Source organism: Pelodiscus sinensis, chromosome 3 (assembly GCF_052426305.1).
Source record: "Pelodiscus sinensis isolate ZL-2025 chromosome 3, ASM5242630v1, whole genome shotgun sequence".
NCBI classification, from domain to species: Eukaryota; Metazoa; Chordata; order Testudines; family Trionychidae; genus Pelodiscus; species Pelodiscus sinensis.
The window spans coordinates 115,165,192-115,179,241 of record NC_143054.1 but is presented as its reverse complement, the minus strand read 5'-3'; the positions used below and the strand labels follow the sequence as shown (position 1 = coordinate 115,179,241).

At 42.8% G+C, this 14,050-nt stretch overlaps 1 protein-coding gene across 2 annotated transcripts in view; it reads left to right on the top strand.

The window, feature by feature from the left end:
* The window catches only part of EZR (ezrin), a 55,943-nt gene that overhangs the window by 31,724 nt on the left and 10,169 nt on the right, over positions 1-14,050 (top strand). For both annotated transcript variants that reach the window (XM_075924547.2, XM_075924546.2), the window contains exons 4-8: positions 3,639-3,734; positions 6,478-6,752; positions 7,826-7,909; positions 9,114-9,260; positions 13,068-13,164. In XM_075924547.2, the coding sequence (XP_075780662.1) occupies positions 3,639-3,734; positions 6,478-6,752; positions 7,826-7,909; positions 9,114-9,260; positions 13,068-13,164 (699 nt within the window). The remainder of the gene's footprint in view (positions 1-3,638; positions 3,735-6,477; positions 6,753-7,825; positions 7,910-9,113; positions 9,261-13,067; positions 13,165-14,050) is intronic.

Sequence of the window (14,050 nt, the reverse complement as noted above, 5' to 3'; positions counted from 1 at the left end):
TATCTTTAATGCAGACACAATCAGGAAAGTATTAAGTTATAATGCAACCTTCCATCTGCTTACTTTTTAAATTCTGCATCATGTAATTTTTAAGCAAGTGTGAACGCATGTTAATTCTGTATGACTTGTTAAAATCACAGACCGTCATGGCACGTGAATGAGAGTATTTTCACATTCTTGTGATTGATACAAATCCCATCTCGAGCATGGTGCCTAGAGTTAACATTTAGAAATTCACAGAGGTAAGCGAGCACCATCTGTGAAGTAGACAGTTTGTAATAGCTTGTCAAGCTGAACTAAGTCACAGGGGTAGTCAATTTTATTCAATTATTTTTGTCAGGATGCAGATTTCCAAGGGTTCAGACTTTAAAGAAAATAATAATTTTTAAATGTAACTACCGTTTCTGGCTTGTTTCAAAGGCATGTGATGGCCCAGATTTGGCAGAGGTCCATCTATTGGCTATGTTGGCCCTACAAATTAGCTGATAGCATACACTATTTAATTTAAGAAGTGTTCTGACTTTTTTTTAATTAGTAGTAGAAATGCTTTGATCTGAAGAGCCAAGTGACCCTTGAACTAAAAAACGTTTTAAATGATTTGTAACCTTGCTGGAGAGTAGATTTGAATGTAGATCTGTTAAACATGATTTCAGTTGTACTAAGGACGAAGCTAAGTCCTCCTTTGTTGCAAAAATGAGCCAGATTGCCTAATTCAAGGAGTACAGTACTTCTGTTGCCTGTCCTGGTTTTTCCTAAGAGACCACTCAACTAGGAACAGTAGGATTTAGGCCCTGCTGTATGACTGTTGTAGGCAATAAAAATAGCTATTAATGTGTGGTCTTGGGGTTTTTTTTTCCATCTTTTCCCTTTCAATTAGCATGCTGCTGTTACTTAGCTTTCAGAGAATTGTTCAGCATCTTTTCCAAACTGGAATGGGTATGAAACTTTAGAATTTGCTGCTTTGGTACCCTTGCCATCTTGATCATGGGAAGCATTTTTTTAGTTGTGTCTAAAGGTTGCTGTGGTAAGCGAATGCATGTAGCCAGTTACTGGATTTTGTGGCTTGACACAGGTTTTCAGTATTGTCATCTCAAACATCATGAGATGAAAAAAAATTAGGCTTCTTAGTCTTTAGGGGGGCTGGCATTGCACTTTCAACTGTAAGCGCCTAATTCAATTGAAATAGCAGTGAGGCACCTAAATACACTTTAAAATCTGGAGACATTTTAAAAACTTTGGAGACTTAAAGGCTCTTTTTTGATAAGCTTCTCTGAAGCCATGACGGCTGGAAAACTCTTTTTTAATGACACATGAGAATTTCTGGCAATAACCAGAGTGCTGCAACAGGTGGGAATGTCAATAAAAGTCTTAAGTCTTGACACTTGTAATAAAACCATGCTTTGTGCAGCAGAATGGATTTTGAGTGTTGGGGGTGGTTCTTGCCATTTTCTCCCTACCAGAGTTCTGAGTAAAGTTTATTCCTCTCTCTTTCAAACACATCTAGAGCTCAGGCAGCTCTCAGGCTCTTTAATACAACAAACCAGTTCTGAAGCTGGGAAGGAGGAGGGATTTTTAATCATGCACGGTTGCTAGCTGAGATGTGGTCAGAGGAACACGCACACCACCTTCAAAAAAAAAAAAAACCAACAACCCAGTAATATTGTAGTCTTCTGCTAATGACGACATAAGATTTATTTTGACATAAAGTCTATTTTTAGTAAAATTAGCATTTAACTTATGAGCCAGGAGGGCACAAGAATCCTATAACTCACTTCTGATTTGCAAGCAAGAGCATATTCCTTCCTCTTTTTTTTTTTCTAATGGCATGCTTCAGACAAGTGAGAAATAGGCCCCCTCCCCCAGGCGGTGTGAAATGACCTTTATGTTCTTAAGTAGGACATCTAGCTTTATATTTTCTCTATGTAAACTCTCCATTGAATTCCAATTGTTTCCCTTGAGTCATGTGCATTGCTGTAACTTGCAGATTGTCTATCACTAATCAACCATGGCCACTGAAATTGTAACCCCAGAGTGGTAATCGGTGTAGTTGCTGGGTTTTTAAAAAATAAACTTTCACATGCTAACTGCCAACTTCTGGCTTATTGGATACTAAATTCAAGGAGAGCAACAGTGGGGTGAAGGTCAGGTGAGTGCACGGAGTGGAGGAGGTTTTTGAACTCTGAAAAAGCTGCTTGCCTGAGTTTAACTTTTTATAAAAATGCAGTTAGTGGCGCATTAATGAAACTACCTTCCTGCGCTCCTGAAGTGAGAGCTGAAAGTATCTTGGCCTCTGTGCTGTCACAAGTACCATGAACGAGGGAAGGAAAATAACTCTATCCCAGCCTAAATCTCAAATCTGTTCCTCGGATTTGTGGTGTCACTACTTTGATCAAAGCCCCCCTCCCCTCCAACAGCAGATCTGCAGATGACAGATGACCTGAGCTTAAGAAGGAACAGTTACAGTATAGTCCTAAATTTACCCACGAGTGAGAAGTGGGGGGGATTGAAGCAACAGCGCAGGCTCCCCAATGATGGAGGGGAAGACCCTGAGCCTTGGGAACCAGAATCAGGCAAGCTGGGGGCTGCATCCAGCTCTTAGGCCTTAAGTTCCCCACCCCTGCTTTAGACTGTAAAATCATTAGGGCAGGGACTACCTGATAGCTGAAAACTATCTAGCACAACTGCATTGTACTTCTGTAATAAAAGTACCTAGAAGTGCTTCTATTTGGTGCTAAGTACTGTATCTGTATTTACATTGAAGCTTTCATTGCTGCCAGAAGTGTGCATCATCTGTTCTCTATTCCATTGTAACGGTTTGTCTTCACATGGGTTTTTTCCTGAGTAACTCCGTGTGTGGACATTTACCTGGAATAAAAATACCTTGTTCTTGCTGCTGTTTAACTTAACCCACTGGAGCCAAGTGTTCTTATTTCCAATAAGTGTCCACACGTGGCGTTCCTGAGTAACTCGCCTATGTGTAAACAAGCTCTAAAATCCTAGTGAAGATGAGGTACTTGTAGCGTTTAGTGAGGTCAACCACAGGCAGAGGTATAGAACTGACTTCACCTAGCCACATCCCAGAAAAACTGCCCAAGTCTTGTCTCTGCAAGGATTTTAGAATGTTAATTTCCCACAGTAAAAATGCACCCTTTTTGCAGCAAAAATGAAGCCTTAGAAGTGAGGGGATTTTGTAATTTCATCATTTTGATTCTTAAGAATAGTGGCAACCAATGGCTCCTTAAACAATCCCATCTTATACAATGCCTTCTACCAAGCAAATCTGCTTGAGGAGTGTCCTGAACTAAAAATCCATCAGTCACCACTGAGATGAAAACACAGATGATAGGCCTTCCATCAGTCCCTTTCCATTCTCCCTTTTGGGAGTTGAAATATGTAGCTAGTGCTCCATTACCACCTCTTTTCTAGGCTTGTTTTTAACCCTGTGTCTGAGATCAGATTCAGATGAATGGTTCAGGAGTCAGGGGAAGAAGCTGGCAACTCCAGGTAGATAGGGAGAAGGGAGTCCTCTTTAGAGTATCCATTAAATATACATGGTGTGGGAGGATTTAACTGAGACAGTTGTTGGGTAGAAATGACATTTGTACCAGGCATATTAACTATTTAAATTTTTGTTGCAGGTGGTTAAGACAATAGGGTTGCGGGAAGTATGGTACTTTGGTCTTCAGTATACGGACAACAAAGGATTCCTGACTTGGCTGAAACTTGATAAAAAGGTAATTGAGACTTTGGGTTAAGTATTGACTTGACACTAACTCTGGTGAAAGGCATGCTGTGATATTAATTGTTGTCAATGCTGTTAATAATTCCTTACAGCTCCATATATGCGTCATCCTTTTCTTTTTATTATTTTTTATTTAAGACAGTCAGCTGATTTGGGGGTGGAAGGAATCCTGTGAAGAATGGTCTGGCAAATTGGAGGTTCAGTCCCATCCTTGTGCATGCGTATTGGCAGTCTGTATAAATGCCATAGAACTTTTGTAATTGGCATGTGCTGGGACTAGACTTGACATACATCAATGCTTTCCACAAAATAGATGCTATTTTTATTTCTTAGTGAAACCTGTTAATTTATGGTGCTTACACTTCTATGAAAGTGTGGAATTAGTTGCCAGGCTCACTACAATAGTTGATTCGTTTCTAGATTTAAAAAGTGTTGTGCTGTAATGTACCCTTTGGGGATTTTGATGTTAATATTAATGCACTACTAAATTTTGGGGATTAAGATTAGCCCACATCTGGCAACTGAAGTTTCTTGTACCTTTCTCTGAGGTATCTACTGCTGATTGCTGTCCGTTAAACAATGGGTCAGATCACTGGTCTGACCAGTATATCAATTTTTATATTGGTGTGTTTTGAGTAGACAGCTGATTGTGGAAGGCTTTGTCTGCACTTACAAGTTTAAAGCACAGCCTTGCCAGCACTTCAAACTGAAAGTGTGTCCAACGCACAAGCTCTGGGATAGGGGGGTCTCCCAGCGCTCTGTGTAAACATGTCTCCATGAGGAGAGTAGCTAACCACACGGTAGCCTGGTTCACACTGGCCCTTTACAGCGCTGTAACTTGCTGTGCTGGAGGGGGTTCACACCACTGAGTCAGAAAGTTAGTGTTGTGAAGTGCCAGTGTACACTTAGCCAAAAATCTCTGCTCCCATATTAGGGATTGCAAGCTTTAAACCAGTGATAGGCAACCTGCAGCCTGCATCCCCCTCCCCCCCGCCCATGTGCCTCTTGTGCACTGGGGGGGGGCCACTAGCACCCTGCACTTCCTACTCCTCCCCCCTCCCTCCAGCATTTTCGGGGTGCCACGAATATGCTGGATTCACACACCATCCCTGCTCTTCCCTCCTTCCCAGAGCTTGAATGCTACGAATCAGCTGTTTGTGGCTGTTCAAGCTCTGGAAGAGAGGGAGAGGGGTGGAAGTGTAGGGCGCCAGTGTCCAAGGGTGCAAGGGGTGTGGAGAAAGGTGCACGTGCCACAGGTGAAACACCAATGGGCCACAGGTTGCCCACCACAGCAACCCACTGATACAAAGGAGGGCCCCTCATGCAGCCCACTTACTAGTTTTGGATGACCATCGCTGTCTTAAGAGCCTGTAGACCAGAGCTTAAGAGCTCATGAATTCCAACCTGCCACCTTGGAAGTTGCTGGAATAGAAGCTGAGCCCTAACACAGAACTCCAGTCTTAGACTGACAGATATTGGGGTGCTCCTGATTGGTTCTTAGCTTCTGTATAAACCCAGCACAGGAACAGGAAGTTGTCTAAGCCAGTGGTTTCAAAACTGGGGCACGGGCCTGCATTGGTTTAAGTGTCCGTAGTCACAGTGAACCAATGCCAATAGGAGCTGCAAGGCTCTGGAGTTATGGACACTTAAATAAACAAAAGTGTTGTGGACCCACCAGTGGCTTACCCAGACGGGCCCGTGACCCAACTTTGAAAACCACTGGTCTAAGCAACTGGGTTCTCAACTAGGTCAGACTGTGCACTTCTTGTTCGTGACACTTATGCAGACTACAGCAACATTTTTTGGATAGTTTTTCACATAAGATGAATAAAGGCCATTAAAAAATGGTCGTGCTGTTTAGCAGCTGCGAGTAGGGAATAGGAATGTAAGTGACTAGTTGACTATCCGATAAGTATAAGCTTATTGGATAGTCGAGTCACTCCCCCCGCCCTGTTGCCCTTGCTGTCTGCGTGGGGAGTAGGGGTGGCAGGGATGTAGTGAGGCACCGGGCACTGCACCTCTGCTTTTCAAATGTATTAAGAGCTGCCAGGCAGAGGCAGCTCCCTGGGGCCGGGAGCTAACCCCGCTGCAGCTTGGCAGTTCCACCCTTATCAACTAGTCGACGGAAGTTCCATTGACTAGTCGATTAGTTGATTAAACGCAAGTAGGGAAGAGAGCTAGCACTTTGTGAAGCTTTGGACTGATCATATGCGACTGCGGGCATTCTACAGACCATAGTTTGGGATCCTCTTCTGTTTCTTGTTTAAAATGCAAACAAATCTTCATTTTCCTGCTAGTCTCCCCTAACAAACCCACTGGCATGTAGTATAGATCTGTCTGAGGTACATGTTCTACTTGGAAGTACTATTCCTATTCATTTGCCCCCGCTATCTAGTGAAAAGAATAAAAGGGGTGTGTTAGAAGGATATTGTTGTTGCATTTTTCTTGTAACTAAATAGGCTTCTCTTTGGGTTAACTGTATGGTAAATACTACAATGAACACTCATGGGTGGCGCCCATGGATTTGAAAGGGGTCCCATGCTGGTACAGGAGTTTGTTGCAAAGTTGGGGCCATATAGATAGTAAATTCCTGAAGTAATCTCTCCTGAAAACCAGTGCCCAGTGTTCTAACCCTACACTCCCCACACAACCCTTTCCTTTGTTTGAAAGAAACATATTCCTTTGTCATTGACCATTTGCTCAGTTTTGGGGTCTGTGTGTATGCTTTGTCTTAGGTCTCCGCTCAGGAAGTCAAAAAGGAAAATCCCCTCCAGTTCAAATTCCGTGCCAAGTTCTTCCCTGAAGATGTGTCTGAAGAGCTGATCCAGGACATCACCCAGAAGCTGTTCTTCCTGCAGGTGAAGGAAGGGATCCTCAGCGATGAGATCTACTGCCCACCTGAAACAGCAGTTCTGCTTGGCTCATATGCAGTGCAAGCCAAATTTGGTGACTACAATAAAGAAGCACACAAGCCTGGGTACCTCAATTCAGAGCGCCTGATCCCTCAACGGTGAGTAGCTTTAAAATAGAAGGGGAAAGCTGCCCTGAGTCTTCCAGCGTATTCTACTTATTTAAACTCCCCAAACAGAGAGGTAATGAGAAGGCATGGCACGTCAAAAGTTAAAGCCTCGTTATCCTCTGTCCCATCCGGGCTGCATGTGCATGACTGGAGAGCACTACTTAATACTTTCTTTCATCAGAAAACAGGACTCTTTTCACCGCTTGCAGTTAGTTTGGATTTTGCACACCCCTGCTCTTCCCCCTTCCCCCCCCAACCCTAATCACTAGCAACAGTTAGCAGGGACATTTTGAGTGGGGAGGCAGCAGATTGCCATTACGAATATCCTGGTGCCTGGAGAAGTTATTTGTACATCATTAATTTTTAAAATCAAATTATCCCAATGACTTATTCTCCCTGTGCTGGACATCCATCTGCAGAAATAAGCTTCTCTTTTTAGCTCACTCCTCCAGCTGTCATACTGGTGTTCATCATGTTTCTTTCCATAAACTGTTCCACTTGGACAAGAGGTCATGTGTTCTATCTTCATTCCATTGTGAAATGAGGCTGTAGCCTTCGTCAGTGACAGCCTGGGGTTCTTGCTGGGGAGGGATGGGCAATTATCTGTTTCACTTCATGAACTAGTCATTTTCCCAAAGGCGTTTGTTCTAGGCTGTGAGGTGGGGGCATTTAGGCTTTTAGTAGCATTAATTTCAGCAGCACATATCTGCACTTCCTGTAGAGGGATGCCAGTTTTGTGCTGACGTGCTATAGCCAGGGCTTGCCGAACTGTGGCGAGCCCCGCTTGCCAGCCGCGCTGTCCGGTGGTCTGCGCATGTGCAGATCGTTCTGCACATGCATAGATCGCCCGAACCCGGCTCTTCCGGGTTACAGTCTACTCGCCATGGGCAAGTAGATTGTATTATTTGTCGAGCCCTGGCTATAGCAGTAATCTTAAAACAGTTTTATTTGCAGATCTTGAGAGGGGAAAAAAGTGACCTATAAATGCGTAGCAAAGTTAAATATTACAATTATATGCAGCAGAACAAGGAACCTAATGCTTCTAACTTCCTTCCTTGTGTCAGAGTAATGGACCAGCACAAACTTTCCAGGGAGCAGTGGGAAGAACGGATTGAGGTCTGGCATGCTGAACATGGTGGAATGCTGAAGTGAGTACCTCCGGAGCTGTATAGGTCACCTTGATTTGTTCTATTAATCTCCTTAAGCACACACTTTTTTTGAGTATTTTTAAAGTGGAATCTCAAAGTAGCTAACACTTACTGTAAAATCACAAGTATAATGCACGCTCTTTTTCCTGTGGTTTTTTTTTTTAGGGTAATAGCCGGGGTGCACATTATACATCGGGGGTTATCTTTTCAAGTTTTAAACTCACCCTCGGCAGGCGCGAGCTTGGCGCACAGACAGCTAGGCGGGGAGGTCTCCCAGCAAGCATGAGCTCAGCACGCAGACAGCTGGGTGGGGGAGTTCCCTCGGCAGGCATGAGCTTGGCGCGCAGGGAGCTGGGCAAGGGAGGCCCCCCCAGCAAGTGCAAACTCAGCGCGCGAGGAGCTGGGGGAGGTCCCCCGGCAGGCATGAACTCAGCATGCAGACAGCTGGGCGGGGGGCAGGTTTCCTTCCTGTTCCTTCCCTCCTATGTTCCCCTATACATAGGAGTTCGGTTTTTTTCATGATTTTAAGAGTTTAAAGTTAGGGTGCGCACTATACATAGGTGTGCATTATACTTGCGATTTTACGGTAATTTTCAAGTCCAGCATGAGACTGTGAAAATCCAGTAGAATTGGAAACCAGTTTATAGTGTTAAATGTACTGCAGCCAAGCACAATGCATTTCCAGTCCAATTAACAAACATGTAGGTCAGCATTGTCCACTCCTTTGTTCATAAATGTTAAGATGACACACAGACTGGCCCACATGGAGAAGACCTCAGTAAATGCATACAACAGTCTGAAACATTTATTTACAAAACTTACTGAAAGTGCCTTTAAAACCAAATACAGTGAGGCTTGCAGAATGGAAAGTCAAGTGTTGGATTCTTCCATTGTTCTCATGTTGGTTGCTTGTTCCCCTGCCTGCACTGAGACAGATGAATACTACTAAACATCTCTTACTGAGAAGTCATGATTTAGGGTTTACAAACCCCAAATATTTGATTTCTGTTCAAGTTTAAACACATTGAAGACTTATCCCAATAAACCTCAAACTAGAAGCAATAAGCAAACTGTCTCCCCCAGAAGAAATGACTCTTGCTTTCCCATTTGCACAGATGGTTCTTCCACTAGCTTGGCTTGTAATTTTTAAGGAGTTGGTTATCTTATGTATGTTTATCTTTTTTCCCCTTCCCACCACAATCAGAGAGAATGCAATGCTGGAATATCTAAAGATTGCTCAAGATTTGGAGATGTATGGGATCAACTACTTTGAAATCAAGAATAAGAAAGGAACGGATTTGTGGCTGGGAGTAGATGCTCTGGGCCTGAATATTTATGAGAAGGATGATAAGTAAGTGTGTGAGATCCCTCAAAAGGGCAACGGGTTGGTGCCAGAGCCCAAAGAACTCAATTAGCAAAATTAGTGGTTGCTTGGTAAATGTCACCTGAATTTGGTTAGCCCTGGGGTAAAATTTTTGTTGAGAGGCAGGACCAGGCTTGTGCTTTTATATGAATCCTGTTTTGTCTCTTCCTTCCTTCACAAAGTGACTCCTTTCCTCTTAGGCTATGCACCAGCATAGGAAAATTGAAATCATGGTAGTAAGATGCTAGCTTTAAAAATCACTGTTAACTTCCATTTACCTGCATGGCTTTAAAAATCAGCCTGTAAAGAATTATTTTAGGGACATATCAACATGGTCCAAATGTAGGGGATTAGACACAATAGTAGTGGCTGCAGCAAAAGAATCTATAGCAGTGGTTCCCCACCTTTTCCAGATGGGGACCCATTTTGACAATTCAGGAAGACTTGGTGAGCCAAGGTAATTCAAAAATGGGGGGAGACTTGGCGACCCATATTTGGGTCCCGACCCATAGGCTGGGAAACCCTGGTCTCTAGACTAGATTTTCATCATACTCCAGAAACAGCCTTTTTCAGGGCTTAGTGTTAAACACAGTTGCTATTAATATAATAGTTAGAGTAAAATCTTTGTGTCTGTAGTTACTTGCAACCAGTTCTTTCAGTAGTTATGAGTCCCCTAATAATGGAGTATGGAGGAGGTGGAAGAGGAAGAAAGCAGAGAAGCAGGAGATTGAGAAATTAAAGGCGGGTGTGGGGGGGGGGGGGTATTGGTTCCGTTTATCTCTCTTTGCTGGATTCTGAAAAACTAAAGAGGAGGCTTGAAATGAAGGGCTCTCCATCAGTGATGGAAGATCGACTTAAGGTATACAACTTGAGCTATGTAAATAACGTAGCTGGAGTCGACATGCCTTAAGCCGAGCTTGGCACTGTCTTCACAGTGGGAGGTCAGTGGGAGCAGTCCCGGCAGCTTCTCTTACTGCTCGCAGATAGAGGAGTACCAGCACTGAGCGAGGGCACCTTCAGCATTCTGTTTAGTAGGACTACACCCACTAAATCAAATGCCAAAAGATGTGGCTTCAGAAAGGCTCCTAGTCTTGGCTTCATTTCTCTGAATTTCTAATATAAAATTATAAGTCAAAATAATAGTAGGGTTACACAACGACTATACGGAGTGGAACGTAAGTCTGGGTCTAAACTGACAGTTGAGATATAGCATATGGGAACTGGTTGGAATTCCTTTTGGGGCAGCAGAAGAAAAGAATGCATTTCCTTTTGCTGTGTTAATGTGTACCGTCACCCAGAAAACAAGGAGTGTCACACGAGGTATTACATGAGTGAAACTACCTTTCTTTATTTCTTGAATGACTGGTTTCGCTGTGCAACCATAGTCACACAAACAGGTTTTTCAAGCTGCATAGCCAGGCAATATGTAGCCTTGATTTCTGAAAAATAATTATGTAGGACAAACTTGAAACAAAATAAATGTAAGGCCAAATCAGTTGTTGTGTTCAACTCTTTTCCTACTGGGCAATTGGCTTTTTTTTTTTTTTTTTTTGAGCAGATTGTCAGGACTAGGAAAAACAGTGCATTTAAACCAGGGCTAGATGAACTGGAAGAATTTTTGGATTAAGATGAGCGAAGTTGGGATAAACATGCAAAGTTTTTTTTCTCTCAAAAGGAACTACTTTTACAGTATAGACTCCTGTATTTAATGTCAGTAACTACATTTAATGGTGAATACAAGTCCCCCAAAACTTGATTTCTATCCCAATATTTAAAATGGGGAACGGGGAGAGAAGACTACCACTATATAATATTACATCTGGAGTTTGTTCAAGACACAGTATTCTTGAAGTGGCATAGGTATTAATATACATACTGGTGCTAGATTTCTCATTTCCTCTAATGGAAAAGACTAGACCAGTTATTGTCAAATGAAAACCTAGGCTAATTATGCATGCATACGCATGTGTGCACGCGCACACACTAAATAATATGCACACAGAATAGAGGTTAGGAAATGCTAAATTTTTCATGGGTATTCAATTTTTCTTTTGTCTTGGTTTAAAGGCTGGTGCTAGGAAGCAGGCTTGAACCCAGTATCTATAATCTTGTGTTTTAATGGTGGGTAGTTTCCAACATTTGATACAAGGGTTGGACACGTTTTGCTTTAAGTTGCAAGTTCTTGTTTCTCTGGGTCCCTTCCCTTCCCTGTGGATAGTGCCTAAAACCTTAAAGAAACTCTAGTTATTAGAAGTAATCACTTGGAGGAGTTAAAACATTAAGTATTCATAATACACTAAAGAGGTTTATAAATGTGTGTTGTCAAAGTACTGAAGGCGTTTCTATCTCCGTTCAGTCATTGAAACTATTAACAGTTTTAATGATTGATTACCACATGTACGGCCCTCACACACCTATGCAGCGTGCTATAGAATTTGTAAGAATCTGCTGACCTCTCTTAGCAAGCAATGGAATTTTGCAAGTTAGATTACTTTACTGCCACTTTGCTTCATTAAATTGTCAAGATGGAATCTGCCTATTCTGTTTTTAACTAGAATAGAGAAATTCACTTTGTACCTTATTTTGCTAAAGAGAATTTTACACTGGCCCTTTCTTGTAAAAGAGGACTTTGGCTCAATTTAGACTGCAAAATTTTTGTCAAATGCTAATAAAAATTGTTTTTGAAACAACTGCATATGCCCCAGCAATGTCTGAACACAATATTGCAGTGTTGGGTAGATATGAGAACCTAAAATGAAATGGACTAGAAACCAATTCAACTTTGTAATTTCTCTGACTTCTTTTTATTTTTCCAAACTCAGAAATTCAAAGATCACTTGGCATAAATAGTGAAAAGTTAAGCTATGGACTTGTAACTGTTCTGTTTTAATAATCTGAGGTCTTCGTGTAACTGGGAAGAATTCCTGTTTGTTTAAAGTTGACTTTTAGTCTACCAGTTTGTGCTTTAACTGCAAACTGCATATGACTGTTACCATATGAAAGTGCTCACAGTTTAAAGATCTCCTGTATAAGTGTTGGTCAAAGTTCCTTGTGCATATTTCAGTCAGGAACAAAACAGAGCTCTTTGTTTCCAGTTTTACCAATAATCTGGAGGAGAGGAAGAAATACAAAAGAGTTGTCTGCTTCCCTTAACTGTCTAATAAGCATGCTGTGGATTTAGGCCCCAGTTGAGAGAATTTTCTTTAAGCATATGATCGTGAGACTTAGCCACTTGCTAGTGCTGTCCTGAATAGGGATACTTTCCAGAACAGAAAGATAAAAATGTGTTCCACTGTATATTTGTAGTCAGAAAATAGATGTAAACTTCTGAATCTGTATCCATGATGGGCAGTGTTTAATTGTTTTCAAAGGACCCTGTATAGTTCAGTGCAAGGGTGGTGGGGAGGGGGGAAGAGTATTGCCTTTTTTTAGCCAAGATTTTCAAGCATTGGTGCTTACATTTAGGCTCCTAAATCCATAATTAAGTACCTAATAAATGTGGGCTGACATTTCAAAGTGCTGAGTGTGACTTCTGCAAGATTTGTTGCAAATGGAGCTGAGGGGACTGAACATTTCTGGAAATTCATGCACATTCTTCTGCAATTAATGGCTATAGTGTCACTAGGTTGGTTACTTAGCATAAGAAAAGGGAGAGCCTCTGAATTTGGGACACATCTTCCCATGACAAGGAGCAAATGTTTTTCTCAGTTGTGTTTAGCATGTGGCTTAGGATCTCACATCCTTGTTTTATTTTTTTGTATCTTGGCTTCTTTTAAAATCCATCTTTGTTTTCAGATTGACCCCAAAGATTGGCTTCCCCTGGAGTGAAATCAGAAACATCTCTTTCAATGACAAAAAGTTTGTTATAAAACCTATTGACAAGAAGGCACCTGTAAGTACTTTTGGAATGAACTCTTTCTTACCCATTACAAAGAGAGCTTCCCCAATTATCACCTCCAATATCATTAGCTCACAGACATTTACCTCCCTCCCCCATCCCCCTTCTGTTCTGAAATTTGATTTGTCCTTTTGATGTGTGTTCATTTTTTTTAAATTGTATCCTTTGGTATACAGGCAGTCCCTGGGTTACGTACAAGATAGGGACTATAGGTTTGTTCTTAAGTTGAATTTGTATGTAAGTCGGAACTGGCTCCAGATTCAGCCGCTGCTGCTGAAACTGACCAGGGGCTGACTACAGGAAGCTGGAGGCAGAATTGCTGTGTCCCCAGCTTCCTGGAATCAGCCACTGATCAGTTTCAACAGCAGCTGAATCTCGAGCCTGGGACAGAACAGCTGGGCTGCCAGGTAGGTCCCTGCAGAACCAACCCGGCAGCACCCCAGCTGCTCTACCCCAGGGTCCACAACAAAATCCTGGTCTGCTGGGGGGGGGGGAGGCACCCCCCCCCCCCCCCCAGCAGTCTAGGAACACGGGGAGCAAAGCGGCAGCGGCGGCGTGGTGCCGCGCCTCCCCGGCTTTGCTCCGGGTGTCCCTGGTCTGCTGGAGACGGTCCCCAGCAGACCAGGGGCACCCGGAGCAGCTTTTCTTGCCCCGGAGGTCGAGGTGGCGGGACCGCTGCGCTCTGGGCGGTCCCGCTGCCTGCGAGCTCCGGGGCGAGAGAGCCCCATTTGTAAGTGCGGATCCGACGTAAGTTGGAGCTGCGTAACTCGGGGACTCCCTGTATATGGTTGTGACAATTTTCTTCCACTATTTGATCTGAGGAAGTGGGTCTGGCCCACGAAAGCTCATCATCTAATAAACCATCTTGTTAGTCTTTAAA